Source organism: Eucyclogobius newberryi, unplaced genomic scaffold, assembly GCF_026437365.1.
Source record: "Eucyclogobius newberryi isolate DKJ021-1_F unplaced genomic scaffold, fEucNew1.0.hap1 SCAF_39, whole genome shotgun sequence".
NCBI lineage: Eukaryota > Metazoa > Chordata > Actinopteri > Gobiiformes > Gobiidae > Eucyclogobius > Eucyclogobius newberryi.
In genome coordinates, this window is record NW_027316045.1 from 783,503 (window position 1) to 809,184 (window position 25,682).

General features: G+C 42.9%; 1 protein-coding gene across 3 annotated transcripts; it reads left to right on the top strand.

Annotated features, from left to right (window-relative positions):
• Positions 1-25,043, top strand: LOC140376952 (E3 ubiquitin-protein ligase TRIM63-like). Of its 3 annotated transcripts, none has more exons than XM_072462192.1 (10): positions 1-477; positions 10,900-11,072; positions 17,858-18,032; positions 20,396-20,491; positions 20,892-21,125; positions 21,872-21,894; positions 24,142-24,266; positions 24,349-24,794; positions 24,852-24,945; positions 24,980-25,043. In XM_072462192.1, the coding sequence occupies exons 1-9, from the start codon at positions 358-360 to the stop codon at positions 24,918-24,920; spliced, it is 1,461 nt and encodes a 486-aa protein (XP_072318293.1). In that variant the 5' UTR covers positions 1-357; the 3' UTR covers positions 24,921-24,945; positions 24,980-25,043. The 3 variants fall into 3 exon arrangements, with proteins under 3 accessions (XP_072318293.1, XP_072318295.1, XP_072318292.1); XM_072462194.1 differs by having other exon boundaries at positions 24,349-24,576; positions 24,637-24,794; positions 24,852-25,043; XM_072462191.1 differs by having other exon boundaries at positions 24,852-25,043.
• The last annotated feature ends 639 nt before the right edge of the window (positions 25,044-25,682 follow it).

Sequence of the window (25,682 nt, forward strand, 5' to 3'; positions counted from 1 at the left end):
CAGACCTGGTCCTGGACTCTGGACAATCACAGCTGACTTTTTCCTGTCTCCTATCTGTCTCTATCTCCTTTCTCCTTCTCTGTATCCTAGCTGCTTCTCTGTCTCCTAGTTCCTTCTCTGTCTCCTAGCTCCTTGCCTGTCTCCTAGCTCCTCCCTAAATCCTCATTGTTTCCTTCGATCTTCTACTTTTTGTGGACAGCCTTGTTCCATTGGGTCCTGGTTTAGTCTTTGTTTTAGATCTGTTTTTTGTCCTAGTCTCGACCTGGTTTAGTCCCTGGTCCAGACGTGGTCCAGATCCGGTCCAGATCCGGTCCAGACGTGGTCCAGATCCGGTCCAGATCCGGTCCAGTGCTTGAGATGGACTCTCTGGAGAAGCAGTTGGTTTGTCCCATTTGTCTGGAGATGTTCCAGAAGCCGGTGGTGATTCTGCCGTGTCAACACAACTTGTGCCGGAAGTGTGCCAACGACGTGTTCCAGGTGAGAGCCAGATGCCCTCCCGTCGTGAGATGTTGCAGGTCAGATCGAGAGCTGAACAATCTGTGAAAAATATCCAACTGCGTCTTTTCTGACAAAAATTGCAATTGTGCCAAAAGTCCAAAGTTCTGCCTGAGCAGCTTTAATCCAGAACAAAACTACTGAGGTCACATGTTTGTGTTTACTGAGGTCACATGTTTGTGTTTACTGAGGTCACATGTTTGTGTTTACTGAGGTCACATGTTTGTGTTTACTGAGGTCACATGTTTGTGTTTACTGAGGTCACATGTTTGTGTTTACTGAGGTCACATGTTTGTGTTTACTGTAGGTCACATGTTTGTGTTTACTGAGGTCACATGTTTGTGTTTACTGTAGGTCACATGTTTGTGTTTACTGTAGGTCACATGTTTGTGTTTACTGTAGGTCACATGTTTGTGTTTACTGTAGGTCACATGTTTGTGTTTACTGAGGTCACATGTTTGTGTTTACTGAGGTCACATGTTTGTGTTTACTGAGATCACATGTTTGTGTTTACTGAGGTCACATGTTTGTGTTTACTGAGGTCACATGTTTGTGTTTACTGTAGGTCACATGTTTGTGTTTACTGAGGTCACATGTTTGTGTTTACTGTAGGTCACATGTTTGTGTTTACTGAGGTCACATGTTTGTGTTTACTGTAGGTCACATGTTTGTGTTTACTGAGGTCACATGTTTGTGTTTACTGTAGGTCACATGTTTGTGTTTACTGTAGGTCACATGTTTGTGTTTACTGTAGGTCACATGTTTGTGTTTACTGTAGGTCACATGTTGTGTTTACTGAGGTCACATGTTTGTGTTTACTGAGGTCACATGTTTGTGTTTACTGTAGGTCACATGTTTGTGTTTACTGAGGTCACATGTTTGTGTTTACTGAGGTCACATGTTTGTGTTTACTGTAGGTCACATGTTTGTGTTTACTGAGGTCACATATTTGTGTTTACTGTAGGTCACATGTTTGTGTTTACTGAGGTCACATGTTTGTGTTTACTGAGGTCACATGTTTGTGTTTACTGAGGTCACATGTTTTTGTGTTTACTGAGGTGACATGTTTGTGTTTACTGTAGGTCACATGTTTGTGTTTACTGTAGGTCACATGTTTGTGTTTACTGAGGTCACATGTTTGTGTTTACTGAGGTCACATGTTTGTGTTTACTGTAGGTCACATGTTTGTGTTTACTGTAGGTCACATGTTTGTGTTTACTGAGGTCACATGTTTGTGTTTACTATAGGTCACATGTTTGTGTTTACTGAGGTCACATGTTTGTGTTTACTGAGGTCACATGTTTGTGTTTACTGTAGGTCACATGTTTGTGTTTACTGTAGGTCACATGTTTGTGTTTACTGAGGTCACATGTTTGTGTTTACTGAGGTCACATGTTTGTGTTTACTGTAGGTCACATGTTTGTGTTTACTGAGGTCACATGTTTGTGTTTACTGAGGTCACATGTTTGTGTTTACTGAGGTCACATGTTTGTGTTTACTGTAGGTCACATGTTTGTGTTTACTGAGGTCACATGTTTGTGTTTACTGTAGGTCACATGTTTGTGTTTACTGAGGTCACATGTTTGTGTTTACTGCAGGTCACATGTTTGTGTTTACTGAGGTCACATGTTTGTGTTTACTGAGGTCACATGTTTGTGTTTACTGTAGGTCACATGTTTGTGTTTACTGAGGTCACATGTTTGTGTTTACTGTAGGTCACATGTTTGTGTTTACTGTAGGTCACATGTTTGTGTTTACTGAGGTCACATGTTTGTGTTTACTGTAGGTCACATGTTTGTGTTTACTGAGGTCACATGTTTGTGTTTACTGAGGTCACATGTTTGTGTTTACTGAGGTGACATGTTTGTGTTTACTGTAGGTCACATGTTTGTGTTTACTGTAGGTCACATGTTTGTGTTTACTGAGGTCACATGTTTGTGTTTACTGAGGTCACATGTTTGTGTTTACTGTAGGTCACATGTTTGTGTTTACTGAGGTCACATGTTTGTGTTTACTGTAGGTCACATGTTTGTGTTTACTGAGGTCACATGTTTGTTTTTACTGTAGGTCACATGTTTGTGTTTACTGCAGGTCACATGTTTGTGTTTAATGAGGTCACATGTTTGTGTTTACTGAGGTCACATGTTTGTGTTTACTGAGGTCATATGTTTGTGTTTACTGTAGGTCACATGTTTGTGTTTACTGAGGTCACATGTTTGTGTTTACTGAGGTCACATGTTTGTGTTTACTGAGGTCACATGTTTGTGTTTACTGTAGGTCACATGTTTGTGTTTACTGAGGTCACATGTTTGTGTTTACTGTAGGTCACATGTTTGTGTTTACTGAGGTCACATGTTTGTGTTTACTGTAGGTCACATGTTTGTGTTTACTGCAGGTCACATGTTTGTGTTTAATGAGGTCACATGTTTGTGTTTACTGAGGTCACATGTTTGTGTTTACTGAGGTCATATGTTTGTGTTTACTGTAGGTCACATGTTTGTGTTTACTGAGGTCACATGTTTGTGTTTACTGAGGTCACATGTTTGTGTTTACTGAGGTCACATGTTTGTGTTTACTGTAGGTCACATGTTTGTGTTTACTGAGGTCACATGTTTGTGTTTACTGTAGGTCACATGTTTGTGTTTACTGAGGTCACATGTTTGTGTTTACTGCAGGTCACATGTTTGTGTTTACTGAGGTCACATGTTTGTGTTTACTGAGGTCACATGTTTGTGTTTACTGAGGTCACATGTTTGTGTTTACTGTAGGTCACATGTTTGTGTTTACTGAGGTCACATGTTTGTGTTTACTGAGGTCACATGTTTGTGTTTACTGAGGTCACATGTTTGTGTTTACTGTAGGTCACATGTTTGTGTTTACTGAGGTCACATGTTTGTGTTTACTGTAGGTCACATGTTTGTGTTTACTGAGGTCACATGTTTGTGTTTACTGCAGGTCACATGTTTGTGTTTACTGAGGTCACATGTTTGTGTTTACTGAGGTCACATGTTTGTGTTTACTATAGGTCACATGTTTGTGTTTACTGAGGTCACATGTTTGTGTTTACTGAGGTCACATGTTTGTGTTTACTGTAGGTCACATGTTTGTGTCTGTAGGTCACATGTTTGTGTTTACTGAGGTCACATGTTTGTGTTTACTGTAGGTCACATGTTTGTGTTTACTGAGGTCACATGTTTGTGTTTACTGAGGTCACATGTTTGTGTTTACTGAGGTCACATGTTTGTGTTTACTGAGGTCACATGTTTGTGTTTACTGAGGTCACATGTTTGTGTTTACTGAGGTCACATGTTTGTGTTTACTGTAGGTCACATGTTTGTGTTTACTGAGGTCACATGTTTGTGTTTACTGTAGGTCACATGTTTGTGTTTACTGAGGTCACATGTTTGTGTTTACTGCAGGTCACATGTTTGTGTTTACTGAGGTCACATGTTTGTGTTTACTGAGGTCACATGTTTGTGTTTACTGAGGTCACATGTTTGTGTTTACTGTAGGTCACATGTTTGTGTTTACTGAGGTCACATGTTTGTGTTTACTGAGGTCACATGTTTGTGTTTACTGTAGGTCACATGTTTGTGTTTACTCAGGTCACATGTTTGTGTTTACTGTAGGTCACATGTTTGTGTTTACTGTAGGTCACATGTTTGTGTTTACTCAGGTCACATGTTTGTGTTTACTGTAGGTCACATGTTTGTGTTTGCTGAGGTCACATGTTTGTGTTTACTGTAGGTCACATGTTTGTGTTTACTGAGGTCACATGTTTGTGTTTACTGAGGTCACATGTTTGTGTTTACTGTAGGTCACATGTTTGTGTTTACTGAGGTCACATGTTTGTGTTTACTGTAGGTCACATGTTTGTGTTTACTGAGGTCACATGTTTGTGTTTACTGAGGTCACATGTTTGTGTTTACTGAGGTCACATGTTTGTGTTTACTGTAGGTCACATGTTTGTGTTTACTGAGGTCACATGTTTGTGTTTACTGTAGGTCACATGTTTGTGTTTACTGAGGTCACATGTTTGTGTTTACTGCAGGTCACATGTTTGTGTTTACTGAGGTCACATGTTTGTGTTTACTGAGGTCACATGTTTGTGTTTACTGACGTCACGTGTTTGTGTTTACTGAGGTCACATGTTTGTGTTTACTGAGGTCACATGTTTGTGTTTACTGAGGTCACATGTTTGTGTTTACTGTAGGTCACATGTTTATGTTTACTGAGGTCACATGTTTGTGTTTACTGTAGGTCACATGTTTGTGTTTACTGAGGTGACATGTTTGTGTTTACTGTAGGTCACATGTTTGTGTTTACTGTAGGTCACATGTTTGTGTTTACTGAGGTCACATGTTTGTGTTTACTGAGGTACATGTTTGTGTTTACTGAGATCACATGTTTGTGTTTACTGAGGTCACATGTTTGTGTTTACTGAGGTCACATGTTTGTGTTTACTGAGGTCACATGTTTGTGTTTACTGTTGGTCACATGTTTGTGTTTACTGAGGTCACATGTTTGTGTTTACTGAGGTCACATGTTTGTGTTTACTGCAGGTCACATGTTTGTGTTTACTGTAGGTCACATGTTTGTGTTTACTGAGGTCACATGTTTGTGTTTACTGTAGGTCACATGTTTGTGTTTACTGAGGTCACATGTTTGTGTTTACTGAGGTCACATGTTTGTGTTTACTGCAGGTCACATGTTTGTGTTTACTGAGGTGACATGTTTATGTTTACTGAGGTCACATGTTTGTGTTTACTGAGGTCACATGTTTGTGTTTACTGCAGGTCACATGTTTATGTTTACTGAGGTCACATGTTTGTGTTTACTGTAGGTCACATGTTTGTGTTTACTGAGGTGACATGTTTGTGTTTACTGTAGGTCACATGTTTGTGTTTACTGTAGGTCACATGTTTGTGTTTACTGAGGTCACATGTTTGTGTTTACTGAGGTCACATGTTTGTGTTTACTGAGATCACATGTTTGTGTTTACTGAGGTCACATGTTTGTGTTTACTGAGGTCACATGTTTGTGTTTACTGAGGTCACATGTTAGTGTTTACTGTAGGTCACATGTTTGTGTTTACTGAGGTCACATGTTTGTGTTTACTGAGGTCACATGTTTGTGTTTACTGTAGGTCACATGTTTGTGTTTACTGTAGGTCACATGTTTGTGTTTACTGAGGTCACATGTTTGTGTTTACTGTAGGTCACATATTTGTGTTTACTGAGGTCACATGTTTGTGTTTACTGAGGTCACATGTTTGTGTTTACTGTAGGTCACATGTTTGTGTTTACTGAGGTCACATGTTTGTGTTTACTGTAGGTCACATGTTTGTGTTTACTGAGGTCACATGTTTGTGTTTACTGAGGTCACATGTTTGTGTTTACTGCAGGTCACATGTTTGTGTTTACTGTAGGTCACATGTTTGTGTTTACTGAGGTCACATGTTTGTGTTTACTGTAGGTCACATGTTTGTGTTTACTGAGGTCACATGTTTGTGTTTACTGAGGTCACATGTTTGTGTTTACTGCAGGTCACATGTTTGTGTTTACTGAGGTGACATGTTTGTGTTTACTGAGGTCACATGTTTGTGTTTACTGAGGTCACATGTTTGTGTTTACTGCAGGTCACATGTTTATGTTTACTGAGGTCACATGTTTGTGTTTACTGTAGGTCACATGTTTGTGTTTACTGAGGTGACATGTTTGTGTTTACTGTAGGTCACATGTTTGTGTTTACTGTAGGTCACATGTTTGTGTTTACTGAGGTCACATGTTTGTGTTTACTGAGGTACATGTTTGTGTTTACTGAGATCACATGTTTGTGTTTACTGAGGTCACATGTTTGTGTTTACTGAGGTCACATGTTTGTGTTTACTGAGGTCACATGTTAGTGTTTACTGTAGGTCACATGTTTGTGTTTACTGAGGTCACATGTTTGTGTTTACTGAGGTCACATGTTTGTGTTTACTGTAGGTCACATGTTTGTGTTTACTGTAGGTCACATGTTTGTGTTTACTGAGGTCACATGTTTGTGTTTACTGTAGGTCACATATTTGTGTTTACTGAGGTCACATGTTTGTGTTTACTGAGGTCACATGTTTGTGTTTACTGTAGGTCACATGTTTGTGTTTACTGTAGGTCACATGTTTGTGTTTACTGAGGTCACATGTTTGTGTTTACTGTAGGTCACATGTTTGTGTTTACTGAGGTAACATGTTTGTGTTTACTGAGGTCACATGTTTGTGTTTACTGAGGTGACATGTTTGTGTTTACTGTAGGTCACATGTTTGTGTTTACTGAGGTCACATGTTTGTGTTTACTGTAGGTCACATGTTTGTGTTTACTGAGGTCACATGTTTGTGTTTACTGAGGTCACATGTTTGTGTTTACTGAGGTCACATGTTTGTGTTTACTGAGGTCACATGTTTGTGTTTACTGTAGGTCACATGTTTGTGTTTACTGAGGTCACATGTTTGTGTTTACTGTAGGTCACATGTTTGTGTTTACTGAGGTCACATGTTTGTGTTTACTGTAGGTCACATGTTTGTGTTTACTGCAGGTCACATGTTTGTGTTTAATGAGGTCACATGTTTGTGTTTACTGAGGTCACATGTTTGTGTTTACTGAGGTCATATGTTTGTGTTTACTGTAGGTCACATGTTTGTGTTTACTGAGGTCACATGTTTGTGTTTACTGAGGTCACATGTTTGTGTTTACTGAGGTCACATGTTTGTGTTTACTGTAGGTCACATGTTTGTGTTTACTGAGGTCACATGTTTGTGTTTACTGAGGTCACATGTTTGTGTTTACTGTAGGTCACATGTTTGTGTTTACTGAGGTCACATGTTTGTGTTTACTGCAGGTCACATGTTTGTGTTTACTGAGGTCACATGTTTGTGTTTACTGAGGTCACATGTTTGTGTTTACTGAGGTCACATGTTTGTGTTTACTGTAGGTCACATGTTTGTGTTTACTGAGGTCACATGTTTGTGTTTACTGAGGTCACATGTTTGTGTTTACTGAGGTCACATGTTTGTGTTTACTGTAGGTCACATGTTTGTGTTTACTGAGGTCACATGTTTGTGTTTACTGTAGGTCACATGTTTGTGTTTACTGAGGTCACATGTTTGTGTTTACTGCAGGTCACATGTTTGTGTTTACTGAGGTCACATGTTTGTGTTTACTGAGGTCACATGTTTGTGTTTACTGTAGGTCACATGTTTGTGTTTACTGAGGTCACATGTTTGTGTTTACTGAGGTCACATGTTTGTGTTTACTGTAGGTCACATGTTTGTGTCTGTAGGTCACATGTTTGTGTTTACTGAGGTCACATGTTTGTGTTTACTGTAGGTCACATGTTTGTGTTTACTGAGGTCACATGTTTGTGTTTACTGAGGTCACATGTTTGTGTTTACTGAGGTCACATGTTTGTGTTTACTGTAGGTCACATGTTTGTGTTTACTGAGGTCACATGTTTGTGTTTACTGAGGTCACATGTTTGTGTTTACTGAGGTCACATGTTTGTGTTTACTGTAGGTCACATGTTTGTGTTTACTGAGGTCACATGTTTGTGTTTACTGTAGGTCACATGTTTGTGTTTACTGAGGTCACATGTTTGTGTTTACTGCAGGTCACATGTTTGTGTTTACTGAGGTCACATGTTTGTGTTTACTGAGGTCACATGTTTGTGTTTACTGAGGTCACATGTTTGTGTTTACTGTAGGTCACATGTTTGTGTTTACTGAGGTCACATGTTTGTGTTTACTGAGGTCACATGTTTGTGTTTACTGTAGGTCACATGTTTGTGTTTACTCAGGTCACATGTTTGTGTTTACTGTAGGTCACATGTTTGTGTTTACTGTAGGTCACATGTTTGTGTTTACTCAGGTCACATGTTTGTGTTTACTGTAGGTCACATGTTTGTGTTTGCTGAGGTCACATGTTTGTGTTTACTGTAGGTCACATGTTTGTGTTTACTGAGGTCACATGTTTGTGTTTACTGAGGTCACATGTTTGTGTTTACTGTAGGTCACATGTTTGTGTTTACTGAGGTCACATGTTTGTGTTTACTGTAGGTCACATGTTTGTGTTTACTGAGGTCACATGTTTGTGTTTACTGAGGTCACATGTTTGTGTTTACTGAGGTCACATGTTTGTGTTTACTGTAGGTCACATGTTTGTGTTTACTGAGGTCACATGTTTGTGTTTACTGTAGGTCACATGTTTGTGTTTACTGAGGTCACATGTTTGTGTTTACTGCAGGTCACATGTTTGTGTTTACTGAGGTCACATGTTTGTGTTTACTGAGGTCACATGTTTGTGTTTACTGACGTCACGTGTTTGTGTTTACTGAGGTCACATGTTTGTGTTTACTGAGGTCACATGTTTGTGTTTACTGAGGTCACATGTTTGTGTTTACTGTAGGTCACATGTTTATGTTTACTGAGGTCACATGTTTGTGTTTACTGTAGGTCACATGTTTGTGTTTACTGAGGTGACATGTTTGTGTTTACTGTAGGTCACATGTTTGTGTTTACTGTAGGTCACATGTTTGTGTTTACTGAGGTCACATGTTTGTGTTTACTGAGGTACATGTTTGTGTTTACTGAGATCACATGTTTGTGTTTACTGAGGTCACATGTTTGTGTTTACTGAGGTCACATGTTTGTGTTTACTGAGGTCACATGTTTGTGTTTACTGTTGGTCACATGTTTGTGTTTACTGAGGTCACATGTTTGTGTTTACTGAGGTCACATGTTTGTGTTTACTGCAGGTCACATGTTTGTGTTTACTGTAGGTCACATGTTTGTGTTTACTGAGGTCACATGTTTGTGTTTACTGTAGGTCACATGTTTGTGTTTACTGAGGTCACATGTTTGTGTTTACTGAGGTCACATGTTTGTGTTTACTGCAGGTCACATGTTTGTGTTTACTGAGGTGACATGTTTGTGTTTACTGAGGTCACATGTTTGTGTTTACTGAGGTCACATGTTTGTGTTTACTGCAGGTCACATGTTTATGTTTACTGAGGTCACATGTTTGTGTTTACTGTAGGTCACATGTTTGTGTTTACTGAGGTGACATGTTTGTGTTTACTGTAGGTCACATGTTTGTGTTTACTGTAGGTCACATGTTTGTGTTTACTGAGGTCACATGTTTGTGTTTACTGAGGTCACATGTTTGTGTTTACTGAGATCACATGTTTGTGTTTACTGAGGTCACATGTTTGTGTTTACTGAGGTCACATGTTTGTGTTTACTGAGGTCACATGTTAGTGTTTACTGTAGGTCACATGTTTGTGTTTACTGAGGTCACATGTTTGTGTTTACTGAGGTCACATGTTTGTGTTTACTGTAGGTCACATGTTTGTGTTTACTGTAGGTCACATGTTTGTGTTTACTGAGGTCACATGTTTGTGTTTACTGTAGGTCACATATTTGTGTTTACTGAGGTCACATGTTTGTGTTTACTGAGGTCACATGTTTGTGTTTACTGTAGGTCACATGTTTGTGTTTACTGAGGTCACATGTTTGTGTTTACTGTAGGTCACATGTTTGTGTTTACTGAGGTCACATGTTTGTGTTTACTGAGGTCACATGTTTGTGTTTACTGCAGGTCACATGTTTGTGTTTACTGTAGGTCACATGTTTGTGTTTACTGAGGTCACATGTTTGTGTTTACTGAGGTCACATGTTTGTGTTTACTGAGGTCACATGTTTGTGTTTACTGCAGGTCACATGTTTATGTTTACTGAGGTCACATGTTTGTGTTTACTGTAGGTCACATGTTTGTGTTTACTGAGGTGACATGTTTGTGTTTACTGTAGGTCACATGTTTGTGTTTACTGTAGGTCACATGTTTGTGTTTACTGAGGTCACATGTTTGTGTTTACTGAGGTACATGTTTGTGTTTACTGAGATCACATGTTTGTGTTTACTGAGGTCACATGTTTGTGTTTACTGAGGTCACATGTTTGTGTTTACTGAGGTCACATGTTAGTGTTTACTGTAGGTCACATGTTTGTGTTTACTGAGGTCACATGTTTGTGTTTACTGAGGTCACATGTTTGTGTTTACTGTAGGTCACATGTTTGTGTTTACTGTAGGTCACATGTTTGTGTTTACTGAGGTCACATGTTTGTGTTTACTGTAGGTCACATATTTGTGTTTACTGAGGTCACATGTTTGTGTTTACTGAGGTCACATGTTTGTGTTTACTGTAGGTCACATGTTTGTGTTTACTGAGGTCACATGTTTGTGTTTACTGTAGGTCACATGTTTGTGTTTACTGAGGTCACATGTTTGTGTTTACTGAGGTCACATGTTTGTGTTTGTTTGTGTCTCTGTCCTCTGATTGTGTCTCTGTCCTCTGATCGTGTCTCTGTCCTCAGGCGTCCAACCCGTACCTGTCCACGCGCTCGTCCTCTGGCGTCTCGTCTGGAGGAAGGTTTCGTTGTCCTTCCTGTCGTCACGAGGTCGTCCTGGATCGTCATGGAGTTTACGGCCTCCAGCGCAACCTGCTGGTGGAGAACATCATCGACATGTACAAACAGGGCGGAGCCAGGTACCAAGTACAAACAGGGCGGAGCCAGGTACCAAGTACAAACAGGGCGGAGCCAGGTACCAAGTACAAACAGGGCGGAGCCAGGTACAGGTCAACTTCATTTAGACCAATGGACCAAAGACAAAAATACAGATGTTTCCACACGTTTGAGTGACAGGATATGTTTGAGTGACAGGACATGTTTGAGTGACAGGACATGTTTGAGTGACAGGACATGTTTGAGTGACAGGATATGTTTGAGTGACAGGACATGTTTGAGTGACAGGATATGTTTGAGTGACAGGACATGTTTGAGTGACAGGACATGTTTAAGTGACAGGACATGTTTGAGTGACAGGATATGTTTGAGTGACAGGATATGTTTGAGTGACAGGATATGTTTGAGTGACAGGACATGTTTGAGTGACAGGACATGTTTGAGTGACAGGATATGTTTGAGTGACAGGATATGTTTGAGTGACAGGATATGTTTGAGTGACAGGACATGTTTGAGTGACAGGACATGTTTGAGTGACAGGATATGTTTGAGTGACAGGACATGTTTGAGTGACAGGATATGTTTGAGTGACAGGATATGTTTGAGTGACAGGATATGTTTGAGTGACAGGACATGTTTGAGTGACAGGACATGTTTGAGTGACAGGATATGTTTGAGTGACAGGACATGTTTGAGTGACAGGATATGTTTGAGTGACAGGACATGTTTGAGTGACAGGATATGTTTGAGTGACAGGACATGTTTGAGTGACAGGATATGTTTGAGTGACAGGATATTTAGAGAGATCTTAGTTTAAAGTGTTCAGTCTGTGGCTCTGGTCCAACACAGTATCACAGTATCACATTATCACAGTATCACAGTATCACAGTATCACATTATCACAGTATCACAGTATCACATTATCACATTATCACATTATCACAGTATCACAGTATCACAGTATCACATTATCACATTATCACAGTATCACAGTATCACATTATCACATTATCGCAGTATCGCAGTATCGCAGTATCGCATTATCACATTATCACAGTATCACATTATCACATTATTACATTATCACAGTATTACAGTATCACAGTATCACATTATCACAGTATCACATTATCACAGTATCACAGTATCACAGTATCACATTATCACAGTATCACAGTATCGCATTATCGCATTATCACATTATCACATTATCACATTATCACAGTATCACAGTATCACATTATCACATTATCACAGTATCGCAGTATCGCAGTATCGCAGTATCGCATTATCACAGTATCACATTATCACAGTATCGCAGTATCGCAGTATCGCATTATCGCAGTATCGCAGTATCGCATTATCACATTATCACAGTATCACATTATCACAGTATCGCAGTGTCGCAGTGTCACAGTATCACAGTATCGCATTATCGCATTATCGCATTATCGCAGTATCGCATTATCACATTATCACAGTATCACATTATCACAGTATCACAGTATCACAGTATCACATTATCACATTATCACAGTATCACAGTATCACATTATCACATTATCACAGTATCACATTATCACAGTATCACAGTATCACAGTATCACATTATCACAGTATCACAGTATCACATTATCACATTATCACAGTATCACAGTATCACATTATCACATTATCACAGTATCACAGTATCACATTATCACATTATCACAGTATCACATTATCACATTATCACATTATCACAGTATCACAGTATCACAGTATCACAGTATCACATTATCACAGTATCACAGTATCACAGTATCACAGTATCACATTATCACAGTATCACAGTATCACAGTATCACATTATCACAGTATCACAGTATCACATTATCACATTATCACATTATCACATTATCACAGTATCACAGTATCACAGTATCACATTATCACAGTATCACAGTATCACAGTATCGCAGTATCGCATTATCACATTATCACATTATCACATTATCACAGTATCAGATATGTTTGAGTGACAGGATATGTTTGAGTGACAGGACATGTTTGAGTGACAGGACATGTTTGAGTGACAGGACATGTTTGAGTGACAGGATATGTTTGAGTGACAGGATATGTTTGAGTGACAGGATATGTTTGAGTGACAGGACATGTTTGAGTGACAGGACATGTTTGAGTGACAGGATATGTTTGAGTGACAGGACATGTTTGAGTGACAGGATATGTTTGAGTGACAGGACATGTTTGAGTGACAGGACATGTTTGAGTGACAGGATATGTTTGAGTGACAGGACATGTTTGAGTGACAGGATATGTTTGAGTGACAGGACATGTTTGAGTGACAGGATATGTTTGAGTGACAGGATATGTTTGAGTGACAGGATATGTTTGAGTGACAGGATATGTTTGAGTGACAGGATATTTAGAGAGATCTTAGTTTAAAGTGTTCAGTCTGTGGCTCTGGTCCAACACAGTATCACAGTATCACATTATCACAGTATCACAGTATCACAGTATCACATTATCACAGTATCACAGTATCACATTATCACATTATCACATTATCACATTATCACAGTATCACAGTATCACAGTATCACATTATCACATTATCACAGTATCACAGTATCACATTATCACATTATCGCAGTATCGCAGTATCGCAGTATCGCATTATCACATTATCACAGTATCACATTATCACATTATTACATTATCACAGTATTACAGTATCACAGTATCACATTATCACAGTATCACATTATCACAGTATCACAGTATCACAGTATCACAGTATCACATTATCACAGTATCACAGTATCGCATTATCACAGTATCACAGTATCACAGTATCACATTATCACATTATCACAGTATCACATTATCACAGTATCACAGTATCGCAGTATCGCAGTATCGCAGTATCGCATTATCACAGTATCACATTATCACATTATCACATTATCGCAGTATCGCATTATCGCAGTATCGCATTATCGCAGTATCGCAGTATCACATTATCGCAGTATCGCAGTATCGCAGTATCGCAGTATCGCAGTATCGCAGTGTCGCAGTGTCGCAGTGTCGCAGTATCGCAGTATCGCAGTATCGCATTATCACAGTATCACATTATCACATTATCACATTATCACAGTATCACAGTATCACAGTATCGCAGTATCGCAGTATCGCAGTATCACAGTATCACATTATCACATTATCACATTATCACAGTATCACAGTATCACATTATCACAGTATCACATTATCACATTATCACAGTATCACAGTATCACAGTATCACATTATCACATTATCGCATTATCGCAGTATCGCAGTATCGCAGTATCGCAGTATCGCATTATCACATTATCACATTATCACATTATCACAGTATCACATTATCACATTATCACAGTATCACATTATCACAGTATCACAGTATCACATTATCACATTATCGCATTATCGCAGTATCGCAGTATCGCAGTATCGCAGTATCGCAGTATCGCAGTATCGCAGTATCGCAGTATCGCATTATCACATTATCACATTATCACATTATCACATTATCACAGTATCACATTATCACAGTATCACAGTGTCGCATTTTACAATTTCAGGACAAGAATCAAACTTACACATGAGAATCTTTGTCTGAGCATCAACATTATTGATGTCATTACCAACATCTGACCAGGACCAGGACCAGGACCAGGACCAGGACCAGGACCAGGACCAGGACCAGGACCAGGACCAGGACCAGGACCAGGACCAGGACCAGGACCAGTTCTGACTCTGAAACTGGATCTGCGTCAGAAATAAATCCGACCTAGTTCCAAAAATGTGTCCTGACACTTTAAGACCAGGTCTAAACCAGGACTAAACCAGGACTAAACCAGGACTAAACCAGGTCTAAACCAGGACTAAACCAGGACTAAACCGGGACTAAACCGGGACTAAACCAGGTCTAAACCAGGACTAAACCAGGACTAAACCAGGACTAAACCAGGACTAAACCAGGTCTAAACCAGGACTAAACCAGGACTAAACCAGGACTAAACCAGGTCTAAACCAGGTCTAAACCAGGACTAAACCAGGACTAAACCAGGACTAAACCAGGTCTAAACCAGGACTAAACCAGGACTAAACCAGGACTAAACCAGGACTAAACCAGGTCTAAACCAGGACTAAACCAGGTCTAAACCAGGACTAAACCAGGACTAAACCAGGACTAAACCAGGACTAAACCAGGTCTAAACCAGGTCTAAACCAGGACTAAACCAGGACTAAACCAGGTCTAAACCAGGTCTAAACCAGGACTAAACCAGGACTAAACCAGGTCTAAACCAGGACTAAACCAGGTCTAAACCAGGTCTAAACCAGGACTAAACCAGGACTAAACCAGGACTAAACCAGGACTAAACCAGGACTAAACCAGGTCTAAACCAGGAATAAACCAGGTCTAAACCAGGACTAAACCAGGTCTAAACCAGGACTAAACCAGGTCTAAACCAGGTCTAAACCAGGACTAAACCAGGACTAAACCAGGTCTAAACCAGGACTAAACCAGGACTAAACCAGGTCTAAACCAGGACTAAACCAGGACTAAACCAGGACTAAACCAGGACTAAACCAGGTCTAAACCAGGTCTAAACCAGGACTAAACCAGGACTAAACCAGGACTAAACCAGGTCTAAACCAGGACTAAACCAGGACTAAACCAGGACTAAACCAGGACTAAACCAGGTCTAAACCAGGACTAAACCAGGTCTAAACCAGGACTAAACCAGGACTAAACCAGGACTAAACCAGGACTAAACCAGGTCTAAACCAGGTCTAAACCAGGACTAAACCAGGACTAAACCAGGTCTAAACCAGGTCTAAACCAGGACTAAACCAGGACTAAACCAGGTCTAAACCAGGACTAAACCAGGTCTAAACCAGGTCTAAACCAGGACTAAACCAGGACTAAACCAGGACTAAACCAGGACTAAACCAGGACTAAACCAGGTCTAAACCAGGTCTAAACCAGGAATAAACCAGGTCTAAACCAGGACTAAACCAGGTCTAAACCAGGACTAAACCAGGTCTAAACCAGGTCTAAACCAGGACTAAACCAGGACTAAACCAGGTCTAAACCAGGACTAAACCAGGACTAAACCAGGTCTAAACCAGGACTAAACCAGGACTAAACCAGGACTAAACCAGGACTAAACCAGGTCTAAACCAGGTCTAAACCAGGACTAAACCAGGTCTAAACCAGGACTAAACCAGGACTAAACCAGGACTAAACCAGGACTAAACCAGGTCTAAACCAGGACTAAACCAGGACTAAACCAGGACTAAACCAGGACTAAACCAGGTCTAAACCAGGACTAAACCAGGTCTAAACCAGGACTAAACCAGGTCTAAACCAGGTCTAAACCAGGTCTAAACCAGGACTAAACCAGGACTAAACCAGGACTAAACCAGGACTAAACCAGGTCTAAACCAGGTCTAAACCAGGTCTAAACCAGGACTAAACCAGGACTAAACCAGGACTAAACCAGGTCTAAACCAGGACTAAACCAGGTCTAAACCAGGTCTAAACCAGGACTAAACCAGGACTAAACCAGGTCTAAACCAGGTCTAAACCAGGACTAAACCAGGACTAAACCAGGTCTAAACCAGGACTAAACCAGGACTAAACCAGGTCTAAACCAGGTCTAAACCAGGACTAAACCAGGACTAAACCAGGTCTAAACCAGGACTAAACCAGGACTAAACCGGGTCTAAACCGGGACTAAACCGGGACTAAACCGGGACTAAACCGGGTCTAAACCGGGACTAAACCGGGACTAAACCGGGACTAAACCGGGACTAAACCAGGTCTAAACCAGGACTAAACCAGGACTAAACCAGGACTAAACCAGGACTAAACCAGGTCTAAACCAGGACTAAACCAGGACTAAACCAGGTCTAAACCAGGTCTAAACCAGGTCTAAACCAGGACTAAACCAGGACTAAACCAGGACTAAACCAGGTCTAAACCAGGACTAAACCAGGACTAAACCAGGACTAAACCAGGACTAAACCAGGACTAAACCAGGTCTAAACCAGGACTAAACCAGGTCTAAACCAGGACTAAACCAGGACTAAACCAGGACTAAACCAGGACTAAACCAGGACTAAACCAGGTCTAAACCAGGTCTAAACCAGGACTAAACCAGGACTAAACCAGGTCTAAACCAGGTCTAAACCAGGACTAAACCAGGACTAAACCAGGTCTAAACCAGGACTAAACCAGGTCTAAACCAGGTCTAAACCAGGACTAAACCAGGACTAAACCAGGACTAAACCAGGACTAAACCAGGTCTAAACCAGGTCTAAACCAGGAATAAACCAGGTCTAAACCAGGACTAAACCAGGACTAAACCAGGACTAAACCAGGTCTAAACCAGGTCTAAACCAGGACTAAACCAGGACTAAACCAGGACTAAACCAGGTCTGAATACAAAACAAAATCACTTTTTAACTCGGTCCGAACTCATGTGGTCAGTAACGTCTGGTCTCATGTGGTCAGTAACGTCTGGTCTCATGTGGTCAGTAACGTCTGGTCTCATGTGGTCAGTAACGTCTGGTCTCATGTGGTCAGTAACGTCTGGTCTCATGTGGTCAGTAACGTCTGGTCTCATGTGGTCAGTAACGTCTGGTCTCATGTGGTCAGTAACGTCTGGTCTCATGTGGTCAGTAACGTCTGGTCTCATGTGGTCAGTAACGTCTGGTCTCATGTGGTCAGTAACGTCTGGTCTCATGTGGTCAGTAAACCGTCGGAGCCGCCGCAGCCCGAGGTGCCCATGTGTGAGGAGCATCCAGACGAGAAGATCAACATCTACTGCATCTCCTGCGGGGCCCCCACCTGCTCCATGTGCAAAGTGTTCGGGGCCCATAAGGACTGTGAGGTGGCCCCTCTGCACACCGTCTTCAGCACGCACAAGGTCAGATGCCCTCCCATCCACAGCCGGTTCAACATAACAGCCCCTGAGAGGTTCTAGCTACCAAAGTGGCCCCTGAGAGGTTGTAGCGTCTGGCTCTTGGGCTCCAGGTGGACTTTAGCTCAGGGGGAGGAGTTCCACAGCACAGCCAGATGATTGGACAAGAGAGAACACAAAAAGAATAATTTGTCTCAAACTTTGACTTGATCTCGTGCTAAAGCGCTGTGTTTCCACGGATGCTAACGACTATGTGGAGCCTTAGCAACACAAAGCTAGCAAGGTGCGTTAGCAACACAAAGCTAGCAAGGCGCGTTAGCAACACAAAGCTAGCAACGCCCGTTAGCAACAGCTGTTTCCTGTTTATGGCACTCACTTTGTCCAGAGTCAGCTGTAATACCTCTGTCCTCCTGTAGGCGGAGCTGCAATACCTCTGTCCTCCTGTAGGAGGAGCTGTAATACCTCTGTCCTCCTGTAGGCGGAGCTGCAATACCTCTGTCCTCCTGTAGGAGGAGCTGTAATACCTCTGTCCTCCTGTAGGCGGAGCTGTAATACCTCTGTCCTCCTGTAGGAGGAGCTGTAATACCTCTGTCCTCCTGTAGGCGGAGCTGTAATACCTCTGTCCTCCTGTAGGCGGAGCTGTAATACCTCTGTCCTCCTGTAGGAGGAGCTGTAATACCTCTGTCCTCCTGTAGGAGGAGCTGTAATACCTCTGTCCTCCTGTAGGCGGAGCTGTAATACCTCTGTCCTCCTGTAGGCGGTGCTGTAATACCTCTGTCCTCCTGTAGGAGGAGCTGTAATACCTCTGTCCTCCTGTAGGCGGAGCTGTAATACCTCTGTCCTCCTGTAGGCGGAGCTGTAATACCTCTGTCCTCCTGTAGGAGGAGCTGTAATACCTCTGTCCTCCTGTAGGCGGAGCTGTAATACCTCTGTCCTCCTGTAGGAGGAGCTGTAATACCTCTGTCCTCCTGTAGGCGGAGCTGTAATACCTCTGTCCTCCTGTAGGCGGAGCTGTAATACCTCTGTCCTCCTGTAGGAGGAGCTGTAATACCTCTGTCCTCCTGTAGGCGGAGCTGTAATACCTCTGTCCTCCTGTAGGCGGAGCTGTAATACCTCTGTCCTCCTGTAGGAGGAGCTGTAATACCTCTGTCCTCCTGTAGGCGGAGCTGTAATACCTCTGTCCTCCTGTAGGAGGAGCTGTAATACCTCTGTCCTCCTGTAGGAGGAGCTGTAATACCGCTGTCCTCCTGTAGGCGGAGCTGTAATACCTCTGTCCTCCTGTAAGAGGAGCTGTAATACCGCTGTCCTCCTGTAGGAGGAGCTGTAATACCGCTGTCCTCCTGTAGGAGGAGCTGTAATACCTCTGTCCTCCTGTAGGCGGAGCTGTAATACCTCTGTCCTCCTGTAGGCGGAGCTGTAATACCTCTGTCCTCCTGTAGGAGGAGCTGTAATACCTCTGTCCTCCTGTAGGCGGAGCTGTAATACCTCTGTCCTCCTGTAGGCGGAGCTGTAATACCTCTGTCCTCCTGTAGGAGGAGCTGTAATACCTCTGTCCTCCTGTAGGCGGAGCTGTAATACCTCTGTCCTCCTGTAGGCGGAGCTGTAATACCTCTGTCCTCCTGTAGGAGGAGCTGTAATACCTCTGTCCTCCTGTAGGCGGAGCTGTAATACCTCTGTCCTCCTGTAGGCGGAGCTGTAATACCTCTGTCCTCCTGTAGGAGGAGCTGTAATACCTCTGTCCTCCTGTAGGCGGAGCTGTAATACCTCTGTCCTCCTGTAGGCGGAGCTGTAATACCTCTGTCCTCCTGTAGGAGGAGCTGTAATACCTCTGTCCTCCTGTAGGCGGAGCTGTAATACCTCTGTCCTCCTGTAGGCGGAGCTGTAATACCTCTGTCCTCCTGTAGGAGGAGCTGTAATACCTCTGTCCTCCTGTAGGCGGAGCTGTAATACCTCTGTCCTCCTGTAGGCGGAGCTGTAATACCTCTGTCCTCCTGTAGGAGGAGCTGTAATACCTCTGTCCTCCTGTAGGCGGAGCTGTAATACCTCTGTCCTCCTGTAGGCGGAGCTGTAATACCTCTGTCCTCCTGTAGGAGGAGCTGTAATACCTCTGTCCTCCTGTAGGCGGAGCTGTAATACCTCTGTCCTCCTGTAGGCGGAGCTGTAATACCTCTGTCCTCCTGTAGGCGGAGCTGTAATACCTCTGTCCTCCTGTAGGAGGAGCTGTAATACCTCTGTCCTCCTGTAGGCGGAGCTGTAATACCTCTGTCCTCCTGTAGGAGGAGCTGTAATACCTCTGTCCTCCTGTAGGCGGAGCTGTAATACCTCTGTCCTCCTGTAGGCGGAGCTGTAATACCTCTGTCCTCCTGTAGGCGGAGCTCACAGACTGTATTTCACTGTTGGTCGGGAACAATGAGCGAACTCAGGCCATCATCAGCCACTTCGAGGAGACCAGCCGCACCGTGAACGTGAGTCTCCTCCTCCTCACTCCTCCTCACTCCTCCTCCTCCTCACTCCTCCTCCTCCTCACTCCTCACTCCTCCTCTGCTCCTCCTCCTCACTCCTCCTCACTCCTCCTCCTCCTCACTCCTCCTCCTCCTCTGCTCCTCCTCTGCTCCTCCTCCTCACTCCTCCTCTGCTCCTCCTCCTCACTCCTCCTCTGCTCCTCCTCACTCCTCCTCTGCTCCTCCTCCTCACTCCTCCTCTGCTCCTCCTCACTCCTCCTCTGCTCCTCCTCCTCACTCCTCCTCTGCTCCTCACTCCTCCTCTGCTCCTCCTCCTCACTCCTCCTCTGCTCCTCCTCACTCCTCCTCTGCTCCTCCTCCTCACTCCTCCTCTGCTCCTCACTCCTCCTCTGCTCCTCCTCAGGAGAACAGTCGTTGGCAGAAGTCTCATGTGTGTGAGCTGTTGGATCGTCTCTTTTCGCTGCTGGAGCAGAAGAAGCTCAGTTTGACTCAGAAGATCTCCTCAGAGCAGGAGGAGAAGCAGGAGTACCTCAGGGGCCTGAGGGCCAAGTACAAGCAGCACCTGGAGCAGAGCGCCAGCACCCTGCAGGAGGCGCTGCAGGCGCTGGAGCAGGAGGACCACGCCCTCTTCCTGCAGGTACTCCACTAGCACAGTATCATCCAAGTACTTTAAAGATACTACTACTGTGGTAATACTACAGTAATATTACTATAGTACTCGTACTATAGTACTATAATACTATAGTACTATAATACTATAGTACTATTGTACTATAGTACTATAATACTATAGTACTATAATACTATAGTACTATTGTACTATAGTACTATAGTACAATACTACTATAGTACTATAGTAGTATTGTACTATAGTACTATAGTACAATACTACTATAGTACTATAGTACTATAGTACTATAGTACTATAGTACAATAGTACAATGGTACAATAGTACAATAGTACTATAGTACAATAGTACTATAGTAGTATAGTACTATATAGTATAGTATACTACTATAGTACAATAGTACTATAGTAGTATAGTACTATATAGTAGTATAGTATAGTACTATAGTACAATACTACTATAGTACAATAGTACTATAGTAGTATAGTACTATATAGTATAGTATAGTACTATAGTACAATAGTACTATAGTACAATAGTACTATAGTAGTATAGTACTATATAGTATAGTATAGTACTATAGTACAATACTACTATAGTACAATAGTACTATAGTAGTATAGTACTATATAGTATAGTATAGTACTATAGTACAATAGTACTATAGTACAATAGTACTATAGTACAATAGTACTATACTCTGTTGAGACATGTTTTCTTTTCCTTTGATTCTGATGTTTTGTGTTTTTTGTAGGAGGCCAAACCACTGCTGCAGAAGTGAGTCCTGTGTCCTCTGGTGTTGATGGTGTTTCTGGTGTTGATGGTGTTTCTGGTGTCGATGGTGTTGATGGTGTTTCTGGTGTCGATGGTGTTTCTGGTTCTGGTGTCGATGGTGTTTCTGGTTCTGGTGTTGATGGTGTTTCTGGTGTTGATGGTGTCTCCGGTGTTGATGGTGTTTTTGGTGTTGATGGTGTTTCTGGTGTTGATGGTGTTTCTGGTGTTCATGGTGTTGATGGTGTTGATGGTGTCTCCGGTGTTGATGGTGTTTTTGGTGTTGATGGTGTTTTTGGTGTTGATGGTGTTTCTGGTGTCAATGGTGTTTCTGGTGTTAATGGTGTTTCTGGTGTTGATGGTGTTTTTGGTGGGTCTGGTGTTGATGGTGTTTCTGGTGTCGATGGTGTTTCTGGTTCTGGTGTCGATGGTGTTTCTGGTTCTGGTGTTGATGGTGTTTCTGGTGTTGATGGTGTCTCCGGTGTTGATGGTGTTTTTGGTGTTGATTGTGTTTCTGGTGTTGATGGTGTTTCTGGTGTTCATGGTGTTGATGGTGTTGATGGTGTCTCCGGTGTTGATGGTGTTTTTGGTGTTGATGGTGTTTTTGGTGTTGATGGTGTTTCTGGTGTCAATGGTGTTTCTGGTGTTAATGGTGTTTCTGGTGTTGATGGTGTTTTTGGTGGGTCTGGTGTTGATGGTGTTTCTGGTGTTGATGGTGTTTCTGATGTTGATGGTGTTGATGGTGTTTCTGGTGTTGATGGTGTCTCCGGTGTTGATGGTGTTTCTGGTGTTGACAGTGTTTTTGGTGTTGATGGTGTTGATGGTGTTTTTGGTGTCTCCGGTGTTGATGGTGTTTCTGGTGTTGATGGTGTTTCTGGTGTTGATGGTGTTTCTGGTGTTGATGGTGTCTCCGGTGTTGATGGTGTTTTTGGTGTTGATGGTGTTAATGGTGTTTCTGGTGTTGATGGTGTTTCTGGTGTTGATGGTGTTTCTGGTGTTGATGGTGTTTTTGGTGTTGATGATGTTTCTGGTGTTTCTGGTGTTGATGGTGTCTCCGGTGTTGATGGTGTTTCTGGTTTTGATGGTGTTTCTGGTGTTGATGGTGTTTCTGGTGTTGATGGTGTTTCTAGTGTTGATCGTGTTTCTGGTGTTGATGGTGTCTCCGGTGTTGATGGTGTTTTTGGTTTTGATGGTGTTTCTGGTGTTGATGGTGTTTCTGGTGTTTCTGGTGTTGATGGTGTCTCTGGTGTTGATGTTCTTTTGGTTTTGATGGTGTTGATGGTGTTTTTGGTTTTGATGGTGTTTCTGGTGTTGATGGTGTTTCTGGTGTTTCTGGTGTTGATGGTGTCTCTGGTGTTGATGCTGTTGATGGTGTTTTTGGTTTTGATGGTGTTTCTGGTGTTGATGGTGTTTCTGGTGTTTCTGGTGTTGATGGTGTCTCTGGTGTTGATGGTGTTGATGGTGTTTTTGGTTTTGATGGTGTTTCTGGTGTTGATGGTGTTTCTGGTGTTTCTGGTGTTGATGGTGTCTCTGGTGTTGATGTTCTTTTGGTTTTGATGGTGTTGATGGTGTTTTTGGTTTTAATGGTGTTTCTGGTGTTGATGGTGTTTCTGGTGTTTCTTGTGTTGATGGTGTCTCTGGTGTTTCTGGTGTTGATGCTGTTGATGGTGTTTTTGGTTTTGATGGTGTTTCTGGTGTTGATGGTGTTGATGGTGTTTTTGGTTTTGATGGTGTCTCTGGTGTTGATGGTGTTGATGGTGTTTTTGGTTTTGATGGTGTTTCTGGTGTTGATGGTGTCTCTGGTGTTGATGCTGTTGATGGTGTTTTTGGTTTTGATGGTGTTTCTGGTGTTGATGGTGTTGATGGTGTTTTTGGTTTTGATGGTGTTTCTGGTGTTGATGGTGTTTCTGGTGTTTCTGGTGTTGATGGTGTCTCTGGTGTTGATGCTGTTGATGGTGTTTTTGGTTTTGATGGTGTTTCTGGTGTTGATGGTGTCTCTGGTGTTGATGCTGTTGATGGTGTTTTTGGTTTTGATGGTGTTTCTGGTGTTGATGGTGTTGATGGTGTTTTTGGTTTTGATGGTGTTTCTGGTGTTGATGGTGTTTCTGGTGTTTCTGGTGTTGATGGTGTCTCTGGTGTTGATGCTGTTGATGGTGTTTTTGGTTTTGATGGTGTTTCTGGTGTTGATGGTGTTGATGGTGTTTTTGGTTTTGATGGTGTTTCTGGTGTTGATGGTGTTGATGGTGTGGTCAGGATCACCGAGGGGACAAACACGTCTCATCTGGACAAAGTGCAGCGCGGATATGAAAACATGGACCATTACAGTGTGAACTTTGACCCTCAGAAGAGGGCGTTAACCAGCATCAGCTTCAGCCGATGTAAGAGCCTCTAGCCCCGCCCACCTGTTTAACATAAGTGTGAGAGCTTTACACTGAAGCTCCGCCTCTTGCTCGGTTTCAGACGATGAAGACAGCGAGGAGGAGGAGGAAGAGGCGGAGCTCAGGGCCACAACAGGAAGTCGAGCTGAACCACTTCCTGTGGCAGCGGCCGGCCCCTCGCCCCCTCCCCCCGCCCCTCCCTCAGTGTCTCCTCCTGCTCAGTCTGCCACCTCAGCTCCGCCCTCAATATCTCCTTCAGTGCCTCCTTTGATTCCTCCTTCCTTGTCTCCTTCAGTGCCTCCTTTGATTCCTCCTTCCTTGTCTCCTTCAATTCTTCCTTCCTTTTCCCCTTCCTTGTCTCCTTCGATGCCTCCTTCCTTGTCTCCTTCCTTGCCTCCTCCATTGCTTCCTGCTGTGCCTCCTGTCTCCTTTCCCCCTTTACCATCACAGAGAGCTGCAGAGGCCACACCTACCCCGACACGTAGCCATACCCCCTCTGCCTCCGCCGCCTCAGGCCCCGCCCCTTTGGTAAGACGCACACGGCACATGACACGGTTTGAGTGACACTCATGCTGTTTGTTTCAGGCCTCGGAGCCGAGCGACTCTGACGACGCCCGACACGTCTTCAGCTTCAGCTGGCTCAACAAGGAGTGACATCATCAGTGTGACGTCATCATCAGTGTGACGTCATCATCAGAGTGACATCATCAGAGTGACATCATCAGTGACACGAGTGGACTTTTTTGCGCTAAATAAATGCTTGTTTTGTATCTAAAATACTGTTTTGTGCTTTATTATTTCTATCAAACAAATTGATTTATGACGTTTATTTACATAATGTAGAACTTTTTAATAAATGTTATATGTTTAGCATCATCATGTAAAATGTATAAAATAAAAACTGCTCAAACCAAAGCCCCAGAGACTTCGCTCCGACCTCGACAACTGTGGCGCTGGCCGTGGTGCTGAAAGGAACATTCTGTCTTTGTGACTGAGTTTATGTTTAAAGATTTACCAGTTTCAGCCTCAGAGCCGCGCCCGCCTCAGAGCCGCGCCCGCCTCAGAGCCGCGCCCGCCTCAGAGCCGCGGCCGCCTCAGAGCCGCGCCCGCCTCAGAGTCGCGCCCGCATCAGAGCCGCGCCCACAGAGGCCTTCAGAGTTTCTCAAGGCTTCTTCTTGAACTTGGAGTCGGCGATCATCTGAGACTGCCTCTTCATCTCCTCTCGGGTCATGATTCCTGGCTCGTCCTCGTCGCTGTCCTCGTTACTCTCGTCTTCTTCATCCAACATGTCCTGCTTCTGATCCTCAGGCAGCAGGACGCGAATGTTCGAGCTCGGCAACATCTCCTCAAATTTGAGGAAGATCTTGTCATCCTCCATCATCTTCATGATGGCCGAGAGGTCTGGGAGCTCCGTCT